General features: G+C 38.6%; 3 protein-coding genes across 3 annotated transcripts in view; 1 reads left to right on the forward strand and 2 right to left on the reverse strand.

The window, feature by feature from the left end:
* ada2b (adenosine deaminase 2b) overlaps positions 1 to 4,202 on the reverse strand; it is a 99,732-nt gene extending 95,530 nt beyond the window's left edge. Inside the window, exons 1-2 of the mRNA XM_020646564.3 lie at positions 4,089 to 4,202; positions 3,397 to 3,773 (exon numbers count right to left, since the gene is read on the reverse strand). Of these exons, the coding sequence (XP_020502220.1) occupies positions 3,397 to 3,694 (298 nt within the window). The 5' untranslated portion in view covers positions 3,695 to 3,773; positions 4,089 to 4,202. The remainder of the gene's footprint in view (positions 1 to 3,396; positions 3,774 to 4,088) is intronic.
* Positions 4,203 to 4,349: 147 nt separating this feature from the next.
* atp6v1e1b (ATPase H+ transporting V1 subunit E1b) lies at positions 4,350 to 11,659 on the reverse strand. Its single transcript, XM_020646608.3, has 10 exons — positions 11,515 to 11,659; positions 11,332 to 11,393; positions 9,565 to 9,630; positions 7,937 to 8,046; positions 7,626 to 7,692; positions 7,429 to 7,518; positions 6,962 to 7,030; positions 6,671 to 6,765; positions 6,476 to 6,563; positions 4,350 to 5,167 (listed from the first exon to the last, which is right to left on the reverse strand). Exons 2-10 carry the CDS (start codon positions 11,362 to 11,364, stop codon positions 5,105 to 5,107), a joined length of 681 nt encoding a protein of 226 aa, XP_020502264.1. The 5' UTR covers positions 11,365 to 11,393; positions 11,515 to 11,659; the 3' UTR covers positions 4,350 to 5,104.
* Positions 11,660 to 13,512: 1,853 nt separating this feature from the next.
* The window catches only part of si:ch211-214j24.14 (bcl-2-like protein 13), a 6,618-nt gene continuing 915 nt past the window's right edge, over positions 13,513 to 19,215 (forward strand). Inside the window, exons 1-2 of the mRNA XM_020646591.3 lie at positions 13,513 to 13,672; positions 18,088 to 19,215. The exon at positions 18,088 to 19,215 is cut by the window's right edge and continues 915 nt beyond it. Coding sequence (XP_020502247.1) covers positions 18,259 to 18,969 — 711 coding nt within the window. The 5' untranslated portion in view covers positions 13,513 to 13,672; positions 18,088 to 18,258 and the 3' untranslated portion in view covers positions 18,970 to 19,215. The remainder of the gene's footprint in view (positions 13,673 to 18,087) is intronic.

Consider the following 19,215-nt stretch of genomic DNA (forward strand, 5'->3'; position numbering starts at 1 on the left):
TTTTATCGACATAGGTATGTATGTCGTTTTTTTCATTTCTATCGACATAGGTATGTATGTCGCTTTATTCGACATAGGTATGTATGTCATTTTTTCATTTTTATCGACATAGGTATTTATGTCATTTTTTCGACATAGGTATGTATGTCGTTTTTTCATTTCTATCGACATAGGTATGTATGTCGCTTTATTCGACATAGGTATGTATGTCATTTTTTCATTTTTATCGACATAGGTATTTTTTTCATTTTTTCGACATAGGTATGTATGTCGTTTTTTTCATTTTTATCGACATAGGTATGTATGTCATTTTTTCATTTCTATCGACATAGGTATGTATGTCGTTTTTTTCGACATTGGTATGTATGTCGTTTTTTCATTTCTATCGACATAGGTATGTATGTCGCTTTATTCGACATAGGTATGTATGTCATTTTTTCATTTCTATCGACATAGGTATGTATGTCGTTTTTTCATTTTTATCGACATAGGTATGTATGTCATTTTTTCGTTTTTATCGACATTGGTATGTATTTCGTTTTTTCATTTCTATCGACATAGGTATGTATGTCATTTTTTCGACATAGGTATGTATGTCGTTTTTTTCATTTTTATCGACATAGTTATGTATGTCATTTTTTCATTTCTATCGACATAGGTATGTATGTCGTTTTTTTCGACATAGGTATGTATGTCGTTTTTTCATTTTATCGACATAGGTATGTATGTCGCTTTATTCGACATAGGTATGTATGTCGTTTTTTTCATTTTTATCGACATAGGTATGTATGTCATTTTTTCGTTTTTATCGACATTGGTATGTATTTCGTTTTTTCATTTCTATCGACATAGGTATGTATGTCATTTTTTCGACATAGGTATGTATGTCGTTTTTTTCATTTTTATCGACATAGTTATGTATGTCATTTTTTCATTTCTATGTCTATGTTTTTTCGTTTTTATCGACATAGGTATGTATGTCATTTTTTCGACATAGGTATGTATGTCGTTTTTTTCATTTCTATCGACATAGGTATGTATGTCGCTTTATTCGACATAGGTATGTATGTCGTTTTTTCATTTCTATCGACATAGGTATGTATGTCGCTTTATTCGACATAGGTATGTATGTCATTTTTTCATTTTTATCGACATAGGTATGTATGTCGTTTTTTCGACATAGGTATGTATGTCATTTTTTTCATTTCTATCGACATAGGTATGTATGTCGCTTTATTCGACATAGGTATGTATGTCGGTTTATCATTTTTATCGACATAGGTATGTATGTCGTTTTATTCATTTTATCGACATAGGTATGTATGTCGTTTTTTCATTTTATCGACATAGGTATGTATGTCGTTTTTTCGACATAGGTATGTATGTCATTTTTTCATTTCTATCGACATAGGTATGTATGTCGCTTTATTCGACATAGGTATGTATGTCGCTTTATTCGACATAGGTATGTATGTCGTTTTTTCATTTTTTTCGACATGTATGTCGCTTTATTCGACATAGGTATGTATGTCGTTTTTTCATTTTTATCGACATAGGTATGTATGTCATTTTCTCATTTCTATCGACATAGGTATGTATGTCGTTTTTTCATTTTATCGACATAAGTATGTATGTCGTTTTTTCGACATAGGTATGTATGTCATTTTTTCATTTTTATCGACATAGGTATGTATGTCGCTTTATTCGACATAGGTATGTATGTCGCTTTATTCGACATAGGTATGTATGTCGTTTTTTCATTTTTATCGACATGTATGTCGTTTTTCATTTTTATCGACATAGGTATGTATGTCGTTTTTTCGCCATAGGTATGTATGTCGTTTTTTTCATTTTTATCGACATAGGTATGTATGTCGCTTTATTCGACATAGGTATGTATGTCGTTTTTTCAGGGTTTTTTTTGACATAGGTATGTATGTATGTCGTTTTTTCGTTTATATTGAAATAGGTATGTATGTTGTTTTTATCGACATAGGTATGTATGTCGTTTTTTCGGGGTTTTTCGACGCATGTATGTATGTCGTTTTTTGCTTTTATCGTCATAGGTATGTATGTCGTTTTTTGTTTTTATCGACAAAGGTATGTATGTCGTTTTTTTGTTTTTATCGACAAAGGTATGTATGTTGTTTTTCCGACATAGTATGTAATTTTTTTGCTTTTATCGTCATAGGCATGTATGTCGTTTTTTTGTTTTTATTGACATAGTTATGTTGTTTTTTCGTTTTTATCGACATAGGTATCTATGTCGTTTTTTCATTTTTATCGACATAGGTATGTATGTTGTTTTTTCGTTTTTATCGACATAGGTATGTATGTCGTTTTTTCATTTTTATCGACATAGGTATGTATGTCGTGTTTTTCGTTTTTATCGACATAGGTATGTATGTCATTTTTATCGACATGGTATGTGTGTTGTTTTTCCGACATGTATGTCGTTTTTTTCCGACATAGGTATGTATGTTTGTTTTTTTTCAACTTATGTTTTTTCTGACATAGGTATGTATGTTGTTTTTTCCTTTTTTTCGACATGGGTATGTATGTCGTTGTTTTTTTTGACAGGTTTACATATAGATTTATTTCAACATAGGTATGTCTTAGTACGTATTTTCATGGATTCATTCATCTTGATAATTTTGTGGACATATCTTTAAATTGTGTCAACCATCTCACAGTAATTCTACTTTTGGGTCTGTGAAGCTGTAAACTTATATGGGTCAAGCGCCTAAGTAGTAGCAGATCTATATTTGGATAGGAGCCAACTATATGTTGTCAGCAACTGTTTGCTAGACAGAGAGTCTACATCTGATACGTATACAAATCAGTGTCATGTCATCTTTATTGTTTATAGTGATGCACCCAAATAGAAAGGAATTTGTGGGCTGTACCTTCCAGCAGAATATAAGCCACACTGTGTGATGAAGACTTTGCCATTTTGGTCCATGATGGCCATTTTGGCCATTTTGCCACTGGGCCAATGATTGTCAATGACTGTGAGATCTTGGTCAGCATGGGTCAGCAATGGTTTGCATTTTGTCAGCCATGTGTGTTGTGTTTCAATGTGTGTTGTCTGACCATGGCTGAATAAATCTAAGATGATCCACAGTCTGTTTCACGATTTCATGATTGTCCATCTCATACAGAAATAACCCCCACCTAACAGTATGTATGACATCTTTTAGAAGTATTTGATGTTTGAACTATATGTATGTATAAAAAATGTATTGTTTTTTTATATATGTAATTGTTATCGATGCATATATCTATGAATTTACCCACTGGGATACAGACACAATTGCATGCATACACACCCATACACACACACACTCACATGCATACACACCCATACACACGTACAATACACAACTGTATTCTTACCTTTAGGCATCTCCTGCAGCAGTTTGAAGATTGAGCTCTTCTCAATGAGCGGCTTTGCTTTGAAGAAGTGAATAGCAGGTAGGAACTGGGCAGCAGACATCTCCTGCTCCTTTAACCGATGGAGGTGAGCATCCAGCTTCTGTTCGGCCGGTGTCAGGGTCACTCTGCCCCCCGTCTGTCTGGAAGTCTCCTGACGCATCAGCAGCTCCCTCTGAACAGGGTCAGGCATCGCATCAGTAACTCTTACAGACCACAGGAGGGACACAGTAGTGACCACAGCCTGGAGTAAGAGCACCATGTCCTTATGCACCACAGGAGGGCGCTAGAACGTCATCACACACTCCTTTACAAGAAGAGCGGGATAACTTGATATAATTCTGTAAAGACAGAAATACTGTGTTACATTTAAACTAATGACATTAAACTTCTTCCTCCTTTTAGGAAGTTCTGCTTTAGTTTCTATAAGTGGGTAGATATATTTGACAAACTCCTTTTAATGTCATAACACGATTACATGCTTCTCAGGTCGCATTAGTGTTGACAGAGACCATTCAGTAGTCCTAACATGGCTGCTGTCTTAGTCAAAATAAACCACAAGCTTAGTGGAGGTTAAGAGATTAACAACTGTGTTCTTGAAACAAAACTAAAAAAGCAGACATCTTAAAAACCACTCTAAAACGTTAAGGACTTACTGGTATCAGGAGCCTCTTCTGTCTGGTGTCCCAGCCCTGCGGTCCTGTCAAATGACTCCGCTTGTTTTCCACAAAAACTTCCGCTTTCAGTCCGGCTCGTCAGCAAAATACTCACTGGAACTGGATAATTGGGGCATTTTTGTCTGACAAATACCATGTGATAAACTAATGAATAAAGCATGAATGACCAGTGATGCAAAAATGAGTAAAAAAAACTGGAAATCTCTCAGCAACTAACAAAAAAAGAGCAGAGAAAGAAAGTAATGATTTATATTTTATTAGGTTTTACATTTCCACAATAGTACATTTTCAGTTTGAAACACAATCGACAAAAAGAAAAGACAAAAAAAAAAAAAACAAGAACCAAAACAACCACACATCTGTATAATTTAATCTGGAAACCTCATATACATACAGTGCACCCTTTGGAATGATAAGTCCCACACTTTTAATACATGACAGCAGATCGCTGTAACATCAATAAATTAACTCTGTGAGGTCATGTGCGTCCTTCAGTTACGTCTTGAAGATGTTTTTTTTTGTTTTTTTCCCCCACTGTGATTGGTTGGAGCAGACACCCATTAGCAACACAATGCCCCATACAACTTCTAATGTGGGGTAGAGGTTATGTAACTGTGGAAATGGAAAGACAAAGATGTTTTGTTTGTAATGTAATCTGGTCCAATTAGAGGACGTGTTAAACATCCAGCCAATCCCATCGTACCTGACTAACCGGTGTAAACTCGGAGCCTGTGAATGGGCAGCAGTGGAGTAAACAAGTCATTGCGACCGCGCAGAATGAAGGATGCACATCTGTAATGTTGAGTTACAGCTTCTATGATGTCCCACGATGCACAGAAATATACAGCAATACATCAATCACACAACAACGATTGCGTCTCTTTCGCTTCAGAAAAATCGGTTTCACAGACAAGAGGAATGACGTCTTCCATGTGACAACATAAAAAACAAAGAGATGGAGTTTTTTTTTTCTTCTCAAGTACAGAGAAGCTTCCTCAGTCCAGAAACTTGCGGTTCGGGTTGGCACCGAAGAGAGACACTCGGACTTCAGGCATCATCTGCGAACACAGAAACACAGAGTTTATAAGTACGACTCATCGTTTTTCTCAAACGCCTCTCGCTAAGAACTGAGGTTAAGAGTATTTTTGGGAACCTGGAGCTGAAGATCAAAAGGAAGTTAAGACAGGATAAACTGGATTTCTGCTTTTTTTTTTTTTAATGTATAAATGTTCCACATTTTCTCTTCAAGTAAGCTGAAGGAAAGCATCTCTTACACCTTCTTCTTCATATCCTGTTGTGTTTTATTGCGTCCTTGTTTAATAATTGTTGTTTTGACATGATGTAAACTTCACAGACCTCATGTGTGAATCAAAGTGATCAATGCAAAAAGTGCCAAACACATCAGGAAATCACTCCATCGTTTGGTAAATGTTTTGCAAAGTTGTGCTAATGTGCGAGCTACGCTAATCTAGTTTGGTCAAAAGCATTCGTTTTAGCGGCTCAACTTCATTTAGGAGTTTATTCAATTTTACACCAATAGCCGTTGTATTCCTTTGACCTTACGTTTGGAAAACAACCATGGCAAAAAAATAAAAAATCTAATAAAAAGGAAAAAGCAGTAAACCACACAGACGTGTTTTTGATTTTATTATCTGCCGTATCAAGTGCATGAGCGTGTTTCAGCACACAGAGTACAGGACTCACACTCTTTTCTGGAGATCATTTCTCAGTGACAATTTAGAGGTGTGACATGTTAGTTTTTGTGCCTTTATTGGACAGATAGGACAGTGGATATATTCGGAAAGCAGGTAGAGAGAGAGAGAGAGAGAGAGAGAGAGAGAGAGTGGGGAATGACATGACACAGGTCGGATTCGAGCCCAGGCCGCCTGACTCCAGCCTCTGTACCTGTGGCACGCGCATTAACCACTGCCCCACCAGTGCCCCCTTATTAAATCGTTTTGTTTTATGATGTTGATGAAAAAATAGAGTGTTTCAGACACAGGATGAAAGAATAATAATGACATTTAACGTGCAGCTCTTCACTAAACGAAAGCTTCACTGATGTTATTACCGTCACATTTAGTTGATCTAATTTATTAAAGACTGCGCTCCTTATTAAAAATGATTTTTGTTTTGCCTTTTCTTATGATGTTGACAGTATTTACTTAAACCCTGATTTACGTATTTACTTAAACCCTGAGAATATCAAGAACTTTTCCACAGGAGATTCAATAAAAAAATTTGATCTTAAGAATAGATCAATAAAGGAACATTCTGTTTCAACAGGAAGCAGATATTATATGTATTTCAAAATCTGGACTCCAGGATAAGAGGGAGAGTACATGAGCTGTGTTTCTGTTCCCTACCTGCTGAGCCATGAGCTCCAGCCTGCTCTCCAGGGTGTTGGACACCTTGATTTTCCCGTCAGCGTTGTAGAGCTCGATACCTCCAGAGCTGACAAAGAGAACAAGAGACAAAAGTTGAGAAAAATCTGTTTCTTTATTTTTAATTTTTTTACTCAATGAAGTCTGATTTGAAGTTGTAAACGAGCGGCTGCTTACACGTCTGGAGAGATGAAGTTGTCCTGGTCGATGCGGACCTCCAGGTTGTTCTTCACGGCTGCTTTGTAGATGGGGATGTTCCTCTGGATGGACGCCTGATAGACGAGAGTCGATACAGTTTAAACACAAAGTTTCCTGAATTGATTCTGCACACTGAATCCATCTATCTGTCTTTAAAAAGTACCGACAGTAGATGGATTTAAAATGGAAATCGTAATTTCAGACGCTTTTAGAGCTTCAACATCAATCATTTAAAATGTTGATTTAAACACGTTTTGATAGTTGACTCACCTGGACCATCTGCATGTCCTGTTTACGGCAGCGAATGGTCACTTTGGGCTCCAGGAGCTGATAGAAACCCTGTGAGGACGGAGGAACAGTTATTAAACTTATATCAACATGGCTGTCCTGAATGTTACTATAGGGATGGGAATCACATGATCACATGATCATTTTTGATTTTGATAAACTTTCTTAATCCCTGAGGGGAATTCTGGTTTACACTCTGTTATTCAGAGTCATGCTTCTCTCACACACACAGGCCTGAAGACATGTTCCGCCCTCAAACACAAAGACTAAGATTCACTATTATATCATCTCTGCTTCTTTAGGAGCTTTTTCCTTCTTCTTTTTCTAATGGATGACTTTTATATTCATTCCTATTGTTTGCATGTACGTGAAAAAAAAAAGAAGAGCTGAATAAGACTGCATTAAACAAGGTTTATCTAACAAACTGGCCACTGAGATCATAAACAAACCTGTAAGATCAAGCCGTCCATCAGAGCTGGATACCTGGCCGGATCTTTTGCGACGTTACCGAGCCGCTGGCGGGCATCGTTCAGCATTTCCTGAGGTCACACACAAACACACACACACACACACAGATGTTCTAAAACACGTCTCATGTTTAAAATCACTAAAATATGACATCATCATTTTTAAACAAACTGCTCACCGAGATCATGTCGTCCCGGGCCTTCAGCACCTTCAGGCGAGCCTGGTTCATCAGGTTGGACATTTGGCTGTTAAAAAGGACAAATCACAAACACATTGGGTCCGTTTAGATGTCTATGTTTGTGCGTGCGGAAACACTGGAGACAGCTTGGTGCCCACGTTACAACACGGGTCATTGTGGGGAAGAAGGGACGTAATCAAATTAGGGAAACTCAGTGTCGCTCATACAGATGTTTCTTTGTTCTGAAAAGGGTACGAGTCAGGAAAAGGAGGACTTCGGGCGTCCTGTGATGTCTCGTAAAGACGACTCACATTTTCTTCTGCTGCTCGATCTGCTTCTCTTTCTTCTCGTAGTACTCCATAATCTTCAGCCTCTGAGTCTGCACCAGACGGCCCTTCTCGATGTTGAACTCTTCCTCTGCCTGCAGGAGGAGACACAGTTAACCCTCCATAGATACAGTTAAATGTTTATTATTATTAATCACATCTTTATTTTTCTATCAGCCTAAGGGACAACCGAAGACCCTTTAGAGCAGAGATATTCAACTTTATAATTCAGAAAGCCATGGGGCCAGACGAGCAAGCCCACCACAGCAGTACAGGACCAAAGATGTTCTATTAAACGGGAGCACTCTGCTGTTTTTAAAAACTGTTCTGTGGCAGCAATGACAGTCGTTCACAACTTTTCCCCCCTGTTTATAATTTATTTATATTTTAAATGAAATGATCCGCAGGCCAATCGGGTGTCAACCGCGGGTCGGAGATGAATAGGCCTGCTTTAGAGCTTTAATATTTAATGATAGACTTTTCTTTGTGAAATCGGCCTGTAGAAAGAATTCTAAAACAGTGTGTCGTGTTGTTTAAACAGAAACACTGATCAGTCTAATTTTAGTCCTGTGAATAAATGTCCACAGGCGTTTACCCTCCTCGACAATTATGACACAAAAACATCCTTGAAATAAAAAACTAGAACAGCCACAGAGGACTGTTTTAATTCATGTAAATATTCTTATAACTCCTTTTTCATAGAAATAATTTAAAAAAACATATTTTTCTTTTTATGATGCCCTGATATCAACGACAAGTCAAGGAAAATTACACATAAAATATAAATTACATGTCATCTGAGAGAAAAAAAGGCTTCTGGTAAGAGTCTTCTAAATGAATTGTAACATTGGTAAGAGATCATTTTTGTGTTTTTAGTGCCCTCTAGTGGTGAAAGTCACACATAACACGCTCTGATTGGGAGGCGTATCTATTTTATTTTTTTTAAGATTTATTTTTGGGCTTTTTGTGCCTTTAATGGAGAGACAGGACAGTGGACAGAGTCGGCAATCAGAGACAGAGAGAGAGGGGAATGACATGCAGGAAAGAAGCCACAGGTGGGAGGTGAACCCGGGCCGCCCGCTTGAGACGACAGCCTCCATACATGGGGCGCGCGCACTAACCACTGCGCCACCAGCACCCCGGGAGGAGTATTTTGAATGCTATTGTAAAGATCTCTCAATAATAAACCGAGTAAATCGTGTTTGCTGTTCATCAATCATGTTGGAGCCATGGATACGTCAAAGTATATTTGAAGTATATTTTAGCGTTTTGGGTTATTAATTATTTTCTTTGTGGGATTATATTGAGTAGGAGGATAGCGGGTCACCCAATGAAGGTTGCAGCCCTTTAAAATGTGACACACCAGAAGTGTTTTTTGTCCCTGAAAAATCTCATCCTGCTTAATTTTAAAGTCTAACATGCTACTCATGCATCAGCATGTTTTCTCGCCTGGTCTGAGACCGACACGCAGCAGAGGTGAAGGCATTAAAGATCAAAATAAATCAGAATCTTTTCAAGTGTTTGCTCTTGCAGGTCACATAGAGACATTAAATATAACCAGTTAAAAAGCTCTTCACAGGAGCGTTAATTAAAGCACCACCATGTTTTTATACCTTTGCATCAATTTCCTCCGCCTTCTCATTGGCCTCCTGTTCAATGAAGGCCATCATGTGCTTGATCTGCAGAAAGGAAGAAGGACAAATACGATAAATGAAGGATTCAGATTTTTTTGTGTATGTTGAGCTTCTTGGTGAATCCTCGTTCCTTCCCCAGTTGTGGGCTAAAAAATACTGAAGACACGGAAAGGTTGTTACATACAGCACACTTCAGTATCTTCAAAAAGTGAGACCCTGAAGTATTTCCTCAGCCCGCTGTGAACTCACTCTGTCACTGCGGTGAGGAATGTTTCTGTGCATTTTGTTCATGGACACCACAACACAAACTCCAGCTCCACACAGGGGGGGATATCACACAATGACGAGTGCATGTTTGTGACATCACATAGGTGGGCGGGGCTAGCATCAAAAAGGAGGTTGACCATGTATTGCACGGCCATAAAATTGTCAAAGATAATAATAACAATAATAATAATACATTAAATTTGTAACGCACTTTACATTTTTGCAAAAAAATCTCAAAGTGCTACAGGAAGAAAAAAATAGAAATAAAAACTAATTTAATCAACTAATGAAACTAAAAGCAGAAGCAGAAGGCTTTGTTAAAGAGGTTTTTAGGGCCCTTTTAAAAGCATCAGCAGACTGTGGAGCCCTCAGCTGCTCGGGGAGAGCGTTCCACAGACTGGGAGAAAAATGAAAACGACTCAAACTTTTGATGGAAACTTGAATGTGATGAACTACTTCAACACAAGCATTTGGAATCAGCTCGTGTCGGTGGCGTCCCATCCTGCATGCTGAAGGCTTCTCTGTTAAAGAAAACGATTAAGCTTGCCACAGAACAACGTGTTGTATTCTCTGCTTGCTCCAAAGTTGTGATTCTCTGTTTCTGAATGTGTTCAGACCTCGAATAAACCAGAACACTGCTCATGGACGAGCTGGATTTCACAAGTTGTTTGCCTCTTGCTACACAAATACTGCTTCAATCTAAAACAAGCTTTACCCCAGTGACATGTGCTCAATGAAATGTGAGTGATTTCAAGCATTATTTAAACTGAATTAAGGCAAATAATATGAATAAAAGGCTCACTGTAGACTTAGTGATTGATTGAATGAGTCTAACACTCAAATGTTACACAAAAAAAGATCAGTTTACACAAAAGTGAAGGCCATTCCTCCTTGGATTATGATGAAACATTCATTTCTCCTGGAGATGATAGGAAACATCATGTTGGACATTTTTAACTCAAGGCATGAAAGCTATCAAAAGACAGAAAACTCATAAATTGACCCCCATACATCTTGCATGCTTGACTTCTGCAGCGTGACATGAGCTCTTCTCTAAAAAAAAAAGGTTATTTCCAGTGTTTGCTAAGATTTCCCATTTGACTTTAAAGTGTGCAGACTGTGGCTCACTCCCAACTTCCTCATCAGGCCGTGGCGTGTGTTCATCATGTGACCACTTTGGAAATAACACCCTCTCCATCACAGCCATATCTGGCATGTTACACAGGCTTCAAAACGGCTTCAAATGTTTGATCCCTACGTGCTAAACAGCTGTTAAACATTAAGGTTTGTCTACGTTTCACTGTTAACCTCCTGCAGCCCCTTCAATGTCATTCTGCCCCACACTCAGACTTACAGGACACATCACAGCTTACAGAAACGCTTCTTCATTTTTTTAAATAAAATCATTAGCAGTGTATGAAATAAGGGAACAGAAGAGGTTGGATTGTGTCACATTTCAAGGGTAAAAAGCTTCATTACCTGCTTCTGTACGTCGGCATCGCTGAGCGCCATGGTTGCAGCTGTCAAAGATCCACTCGGGCCTGCGATGAAAAAACCACAAAAAAAAACACGTAAATTTAAATTTAAGCGACACACGACGCGGTCTTTAAGAGCACGGGGTTTAAATCTCATAATATGAAAGATAAAGAGATAATTTTATACCCGAAAATCACAGAGGAGAAGGTATGAATTAATCGGCCGCAGTCGTGACTCGTAAAGATGTCTACGGAGGATCAGCTGATTTGCAGCGGCACGTGATGTTTACTTCCGGCCGGGCAGCCAATCGGGTGCGAGAACGAGTGACGCGCTTATCCTAGCGTAGAAAAAAAAAAGAGGAAAATAGGGACATTGTCGTTTATTTATGGAATTATTTATCATTTTCACGGCTCGATGACATTAGTATGCTATCAATTTATGTTTTGTTCACACTTGTAAATGTTTTGACATGTATTTTAAACCGAATAAATAACCGTAGTTTAATCCTACTTTTTGATAATTTCTTTGCTTTTATGCATTTACCAAAGATGTATATCCTTCTTATTTATTGAAGCAGTTTAAAGAGTGCGTTTGTGGATGTTTGAGACCTTTTTAACATCTGTTGTAACTACGAAAACATTCATTCAATGTGTGTAGTGTTTTAGTCGACAAATTAAATCAAACTATTTTCAGTAGGCCCCTATGCTACGGAAGAGGATTAGGGCCACACATAAAAAAAAGAAATAGAGTTCTGACTTTATTCTCAGAATTCTTAGTTTAAAGTCAGAATTCTGAATTTAAAGTCAGAATTCTAAGTTTAAAGTCAGAATTCTTAGTTTAAAGTCAGAATTCTTAGTTTAAAGTCAGAATTCTTCGTTAAAATCAGAATTCTTAGTTTAAAGTCAGAATTCTTCGTTAAAATCAGAATTCTTAGTTTAAAGTCAGAATTCTTCGTTAAAATCAGAATTCTTAGTTTAAAGTCAGAATTCTTCGTTAAAATCAGAATTCTTAGTTTAAAGTCAGAATTCTGAGAATAAAATCAGAATTTTGAGTTTAAAGTCAGAATTCTCAGTTTAAAGTCAGAATTCTTAGTTTAAAGTCAGAATTCTGAGAATAAATCCTCTTCCGTACTATGCAGACACATCTCTTCATCATTACATTTAGTGTAAAAATGTTCTAATGACGAATAAGCAATGATTCCTTGTGATTTTCAAAAATCAGATTGCAGCAACCATTGTCCTTTATTTTAATTTGACAATGCCCAATGATCAAAATACTTCTCTGTGTTTAGCAGTAAAAATAGCAGCAGGTATAAGATTGAAGAATCTGTTATCAGGTATCTAAATAGTCTGTTTGGTACTTAGCTCGGGGGAAAGGGGCAGAGTAAAATTTAATTAACTTGTACCTATTATTGAAATCTTATTTACATTCCTATTCTATTTGATTAATATTGTTATTACGATATTTCTACTGCTATATTGAATATTTTGGAGCAACTGTAAGGATCGAATTTCCCTCTGGGATTAATAAAGTATTTCTGATTCTGATTGTTGGATTTCCAAGCAACTGTTTTTTTTTTTTTACAAAGAACCAAACAAGAAACACAGCTGAGCCAGAGTGTTATGAAGCACGGGGCGATAATAGTAAAGATACAATGCAGGAGAGAACATAGAATAAGATAGATAAATAAATAAAGCACTACTTTCACTCAACAGATGGCAGCAGGTTAGGTTTAAAGTTTTTAATCTACTCTGAGAATGTGCCTCATTAAACCCCTGCTGGCATAGTTTCCAGTCTGTTAACGCGTCTCTCCAGTAGAGGGAAGTAGAACCTGGAAAGGTTAGTTTTAGAAATAGCTCTTCTCCCAGTCTGACACTCGTTTTTCCACTCGGTGTCACCGGCTCACAGCACACAGAGGACTGACTGATTATCTGCTGTTTGGGCAGAGAAAACATCACAGCTTGTTTACATGGATAAAACACAAAACCCCCTTTTGACCCTCCACACACAGAGCAAAGTCTGATTTAGAAGATTTGATATTTATTCCCATTTATCCAAACATTTAAAGTGTTGAATAGTCAGCAAAGTCACCATTGACTGCTCCCCGGCCAAGTGTTATGTCATGGATTTGGGAAGAGGGGAGGGTGAGAGAGAGAGAGAGAGAGGGAGGGAGAGGGAGAGGGAGAGGGAGGGAGAGCACAGCTTGTCCACCTTGATACTCCTGTGGCAGCTCCAGCAATGCATGTCTGCCTTCCTGTTGTTTTGTGGCTCCGCGTCTGAACACAAATCTCTCGCTGATCTTCCCATCTAGCAGCTCCTTCAGCAGCCCGCCAGGAGGACGCAGGTACGCTCTGACATTTACTCCTTTTCTCACTCACATAGAGGAAAGTTTTTAACAAAAGGAGGGAAGAATGTAGACTGTCTTAAATCGAGAATGTGACCTAATTTTCTGGCATTTGTGTGCCATGCTTTGTTTAAAAAAAAAGAAGTGTTATCTGTAAACTTGTCAGAGCTCGAGAGGTCATTATGGGTCACTCTGGTGTTGTCAAGGGCAAAATCTCACCTTGCACAAGCACAAGAAACCCCCCCTGTTAGAGCGTCTATTCTCTTATCCACCATTAACCCCCTCTTTGACATTGAAGTCTGACCCTTTTGGAAAATTTGTCCCCAGATATCAGATGTTTCCTAGATCACACATTAGCACAAAAAGAGTGGCCTAAATCTCCCTGATCATTCACCTCTGCGGGAGTCTGTTATGGCTGCGATGGGATCATTGGCAATCCAATTACTCAAGTAGGCCAGTAAGGCACAGGAGTGGAAAAGATTGATTGGTTTCTCAGAAGGCAACACATGCTTTAAAGTTTCACAATGGAAAAGAAGTCTGCAGGCTGCTCAGCAGGGGGGCAGACAGTTCGGCAGCGACGGTCATTAAAATTAGTGGCGTCTGGGTGACGTCTGTCTCAGTCTGGAGAGTGAGGCCTAAAGGATGTGAGCAAAGACAGAATCACAAATCAATGATAACATGCAATATAGTCCGACCAGTCTCAAAATAAATGCAGGTAAAGAGTGGAAACACACACATTGGTCACTATTCATGAGCTGGTTTGGCTTTTTTGAATGAACCTTAGTGAACTGGAAATATTCCATGAAGGGCTCATAAGCCTTGTTTATTGATTCTGTCCAGCTTCTGGCTTTTATTGCACAAAATGTTGTTGCATAACAGGCAAGAAGAATGTTTGCTTTTCCACCTGTGAGGCCGAACAAAAGAAATAGTGTTGAACTAAATGAGAATAAATACAAAACTGATACGACACTTATTGTGTCCGATGTAAACAGGGTAGCTCTATGAAGAGAATTAGAGACCAGTCTGAAAGTCTTACTGAAGACCTCGATCGAGTTCTCTAAGGGTTAAATAGAGGAACTGAAGAATCAAGGAAGTCAACTCAAAGCTAAAACTTTGGATTTGTTTGCACTGTGATAAGCTTTAATGAAAAGATAAGTTAATCATTATTTTATTTTAAAGCAGATGTTCACAAAGAAACTGAGGATGATATAATAAACATTCAGACAAACAACAGTCGGGCCGAAGAGGGGAAGTCTAAAAAAACATAAACAAAAAGGCAAGAAGCAAAGGCTAACCCGAAAGGTCGACAAGAATAATTCAAACAAAAGCAGGCAGATGTCGAAAGGCAGTTAAAGTAATGTAGGAATTCAAAAAAAAAAAAAACGATCCAAGAAACTACAATAGTATCATATCTTCATCTCATATCATCTTAATGTGTCGGCATCAACCAGAGAAAATTAAAAAAAAAATTGTTTTAAAACGACTGGAAGTCCCTCATCAGCCTTTAGAACGATCCAAACTTCTCAAATGTTTTATTTTTATTTGAGCTGTGAGCTCTTCAAGAAAAGATGGATTTTATGTTGAACTGCTGCTCATTTTTACAAACCTGAAAATAATGGAGTGAATAATGGGTCAGCCAAAATGTATTTCGTCTAAGTTTGGATTCATATTAAATAGATATTCTTGCCCTGAAGTGTCCTCTGTAGAGGAGTGTTCTTAGTTAAGATAAGCTTATTAGTTTTTAATATCGATGTGCTTATATTTCCATTATAGAATCCCAGTGCAGTGTTGTTTTAGTTTTTATGAATGAACTGATGCATCTGTTTTAAATGAAACATTTGACATCAAGCAGAGAGTCGAGTATGCAGGAGCAACTAAAAACTGAGGAGATTATTATGAAATGAATTATGAAACACAAGATTTACTTTTGAACCAACAAAGGACCCAGCATCCATTGTGTTTTACAAATGAGTTTCAAGCTGTTGCCTCCATAGTTGAAAAATGGAGCCACTGTTGATGTGCAAGAAATTGCAATTCCCTGAGTGTCCACTTGAGGGCTAGCTGCAAAATGTTAATTTTGACAGCAGAAATTAACATATTTACAGTCTGGTTCAAAAAATGATTTCAGTCTCAATAGCTCATGTCGTTATTGGTTCTTTACTGGTATGGAGGGTGAATGTTTTTATAACTCGTGTTTTTATTACATCATCATTATTAGGGACGTTGCTGATCTGAGTGGCTCCACCTCTTTACCTGTTGCTAGGTTGACCGAAAGTTAATTGAAGACAGCATTTCCAATATGGAATCATTGCCTCAGCTTCAGAAACCAGTGGATGATGGCACAGAGACTACGTCCATGTTTTATACAATCTGTGACATTTCCAAATAGAATGGCGTCCACAAATATTTTAAATATTTGTGTTTTTAGAAGTAAGGGTTTAGGTTTGATGTCACTTTCTCCAAAAAATGAAACCATTAAATCCCCTTACTTAACCATTATTTATGTTTAAGAAAGTGACATTCTCAAATTTCTTAATAATCACAACTCAAATGATGAATCTGAGATATAAAGGGTACGGAGCGCCGGCCCAGAAATTCTTCTCAACTACTATTTAGGCCTTCTTTGTGATAATCCGTTATTTTTGAATTGTTCAAAAAATGTTTTTGTTTTTTGCTTAATTAAGAACATGATTACATTCGATTTACATAAAATATGTTCTTTGAGCAACAGCAATAATTACAACATAAAGCCACCATATGAACTTAATTACAGCCAAAATCTTTAAATACAATTGAATGAAATTTAAAATGACTGAACTTCCTGAAACAAAACAATAAATAAAGGTTAAAAATGAGGAATATAGAATTATGAAAGTGTTCTCTTTCTATTTCTAAGTTATGTCCCATATAAGGAAAATAATAATATAATCACATTAAAAAGTTTTGTATGGTGTAATGCTTTTACAAATTTAGAAGAATCAGGATATCAGGGGTGTAACGAGCGAGGCACTCACTTTGTTCAACCCTGTTAGAGGAGAATTTTCTGAAACCAGACACCAGATGTTGTGAACGTGATACAGCGTTACAGTTAGTGCAGAGCAAGTGTTGAGAGTTCCTATTCTGGGCCTGCATGGCATTGGGGTGAATACTTTCTGCAGTCGAAGCTGCGACGTGGCACAAGAGGTGAAAAGGGTCACCTTGACACTCATATAATGTATGCAAGCAGCCATGTGATTAGTCGTCATTAATTATCTTAATGAAAATTAGATTTATTTTTTAACTCTTTGGGTCAAACCTTGATGTCTCAGTCTGTAGGTAAGACTGAGGTTGTTGCTGTTAGAATTGAGCTTTTCCAGACAAAATTAATAACGTGTCACTTCCATTTCATGTCCCTGCTCCCACGTCATGTGAAATCACTGAAATAGCTTCCACTCCAGGGCAACAGATGGAGATGTATATGGTGCCTAAACATAGTAAGATATGCAGGTCGAGGCTATAGATAGTCACAGCCGCTGCAATACAGAGCAGCCAGTGAGCAACATTTTCCAACCACAGCCCCAACTGACGTCACTGAGACCACAGGCCTGTTGACAAAAAAAGCATTATGCATATTGTTACCTAATAAAGACACAATGTGGAGATATGTTTACATAACTGTTTGCAGAAAAATATTTTATTCTGGTTAAATTGATGCCACTGGGTTTTTAATACATTACCAACAAGCAACAAAAAAGTAACAGAATAAAATACCAAAAATGGAAATCCAATTGCAGCCAATTTCAATAAATGTTACAAAGTTAGTTTAAACTTAACCCGGCCTCTTAGTGGGTAGAAAGCCAATCATTGTTTATGATTATGGGTTTGCACCTTGCATGGTCAATCAGATTATGGATTATGGCATACCACCCAAAGCCACCCCCCTGAGTGTCTTTAAATTAGCACTTGATGTTTTTGTGACGTATTTAAAAATACGGCCTGAAGTCCAATGACTTGATAAAATTGGCAACTTTAAATAAATTTCAATGAACTCGAACCCGAGTGTTACATTTAGTTTGGTGCAAAATTAAAATGATTGTTAGCCTACTTGTCCAGGGTAGGATGAAGAGTCATTACCCCTTCAAAGTCTTGTCTGCTAAATTTCAAGCTACAGCTAGCACCTGGTTAGCTTCACTTAGCATTAAGACTGGAGTCGCAAGTAATCAGGAGGCTATATTTATTAGCTTAATGGCAAATCAGACAGCTTTAGAGAAAATTGTAGGTAGATTTTGATAGCGTCTGAAAGGGCCAGGCTAGCTGATATCATCTCAACATTTTCAGTACATAAATAAACTTTGATTCAGTAACTTTCGGATACAGAAAGATGTTTAACGTCTAATTGGAGCTTAAATTAACTGCTTTCAAATTTCTCTTTTTAGCCACCAGCCTTCATTCTGGAGGGAAAGGCCCCAGTCGAGTCCAGGAGGGGGGACGGAGGAGGCGGGGAGGCCGGCTCCCTCAGCCCCAGCCCTGCCGCTCTGCCTCTGACCCAGACACAGAGCCCCGGGCCCTGGCAGAGCGAGAGCCTGCTGGCAGAGTCGTGGTCCACGATGGGCGACATGGACCCCGAGGACACTAAGAGCCTGGACAGCAGCGATGGGGCAGTGCAGGCCGGAGAGGAGAACCACTCGTCCAACTCGGACATGGTCCACCTGGAGCGAGAGGAGGCCGAGATGCTGCAGGAGGCGGAGGAGGACGAGGACGACGACCTGCAGTCGAGTGTGTTGAGCGTTTTAGGCGGGGAGAGGGAGCTAGTTGAGCTGAGGGAGGAGGAGGAGACGGACCTCCACGCCCCAGAAACTGAGGGGCTCCTGGTGTCAGCAGAGGAGCCCATAGTGGAAAAGGAGCCTGCAGAGTTCATGCAGGTGGTTCCCCCGATGGCCCTGCCTCCTCTACCTATCGTCAGGCTTCATCCCCCTTCCACTACATCAACGCCCATCCCTTCAATCACAACCTCTGAAGCCGAGGAGCCTTACATCACCGAGGGGCTCCACCCTCCGTTCATCTTTGCAGCGATGGAAGACGAGCCTCCGACGGAGAGTCGTGAGCATTTAAAATTCTCGCAGGTTCTCCTCTCCGATGTGGAGGAACATTCTGCCGAAAGCTCCGAAGCAGCGATAGAAAAGTCGGAGCCACAACCTTCGCCTCTACCAAAGACTTCCAAACGTCAGAGCTCCACAAAGCTGCTGATTAGAAATGCTGCTTTAGTGGCCATTGTGGGAGTTGTAGCATACGCCGCTATAGCTTACTGCAGAAAGTAGAAACCCTCTCTTCTCACACTGAATCACCCATTCAACAGAGGTCTTTGTTTTTAAATGTATTCCAAAAGAAATATTCCACTGTAGTCTCAAAAGTTATAGATTTTACAGCCACCTTTATATTGTACTAACTATATTATACATATTAATTAGAGTATTTTTTGGAATCATTTTTTGCGCTACCTCAGCTCACAGCAGAGCTCATGGCCTTTATTCGTTCTGTACGGTGTAGATCTCTGAGATAGCATA

This window comes from Labrus bergylta, chromosome 23 (genome assembly GCF_963930695.1).
Source record: "Labrus bergylta chromosome 23, fLabBer1.1, whole genome shotgun sequence".
NCBI lineage: Eukaryota > Metazoa > Chordata > Actinopteri > Labriformes > Labridae > Labrus > Labrus bergylta.

Excerpts from the sequence above, each read along its gene's own strand:
- atp6v1e1b (XM_020646608.3), bottom strand. The coding sequence starts at position 11,364 with ATGGCGCTCAGCGATGCCGACGTACAGAAGCAG. Across the intron at positions 7,519-7,625 it reads CCCGGGACGACATGATCTCG|GAAATGCTGAACGATGCCCG; the intron begins GTGAGCAGTTTG and ends GTGTGACCTCAG. Across the intron at positions 6,766-6,961 it reads AGGACATGCAGATGGTCCAG|GCGTCCATCCAGAGGAACAT; the intron begins GTGAGTCAACTA and ends CTCGTCTATCAG.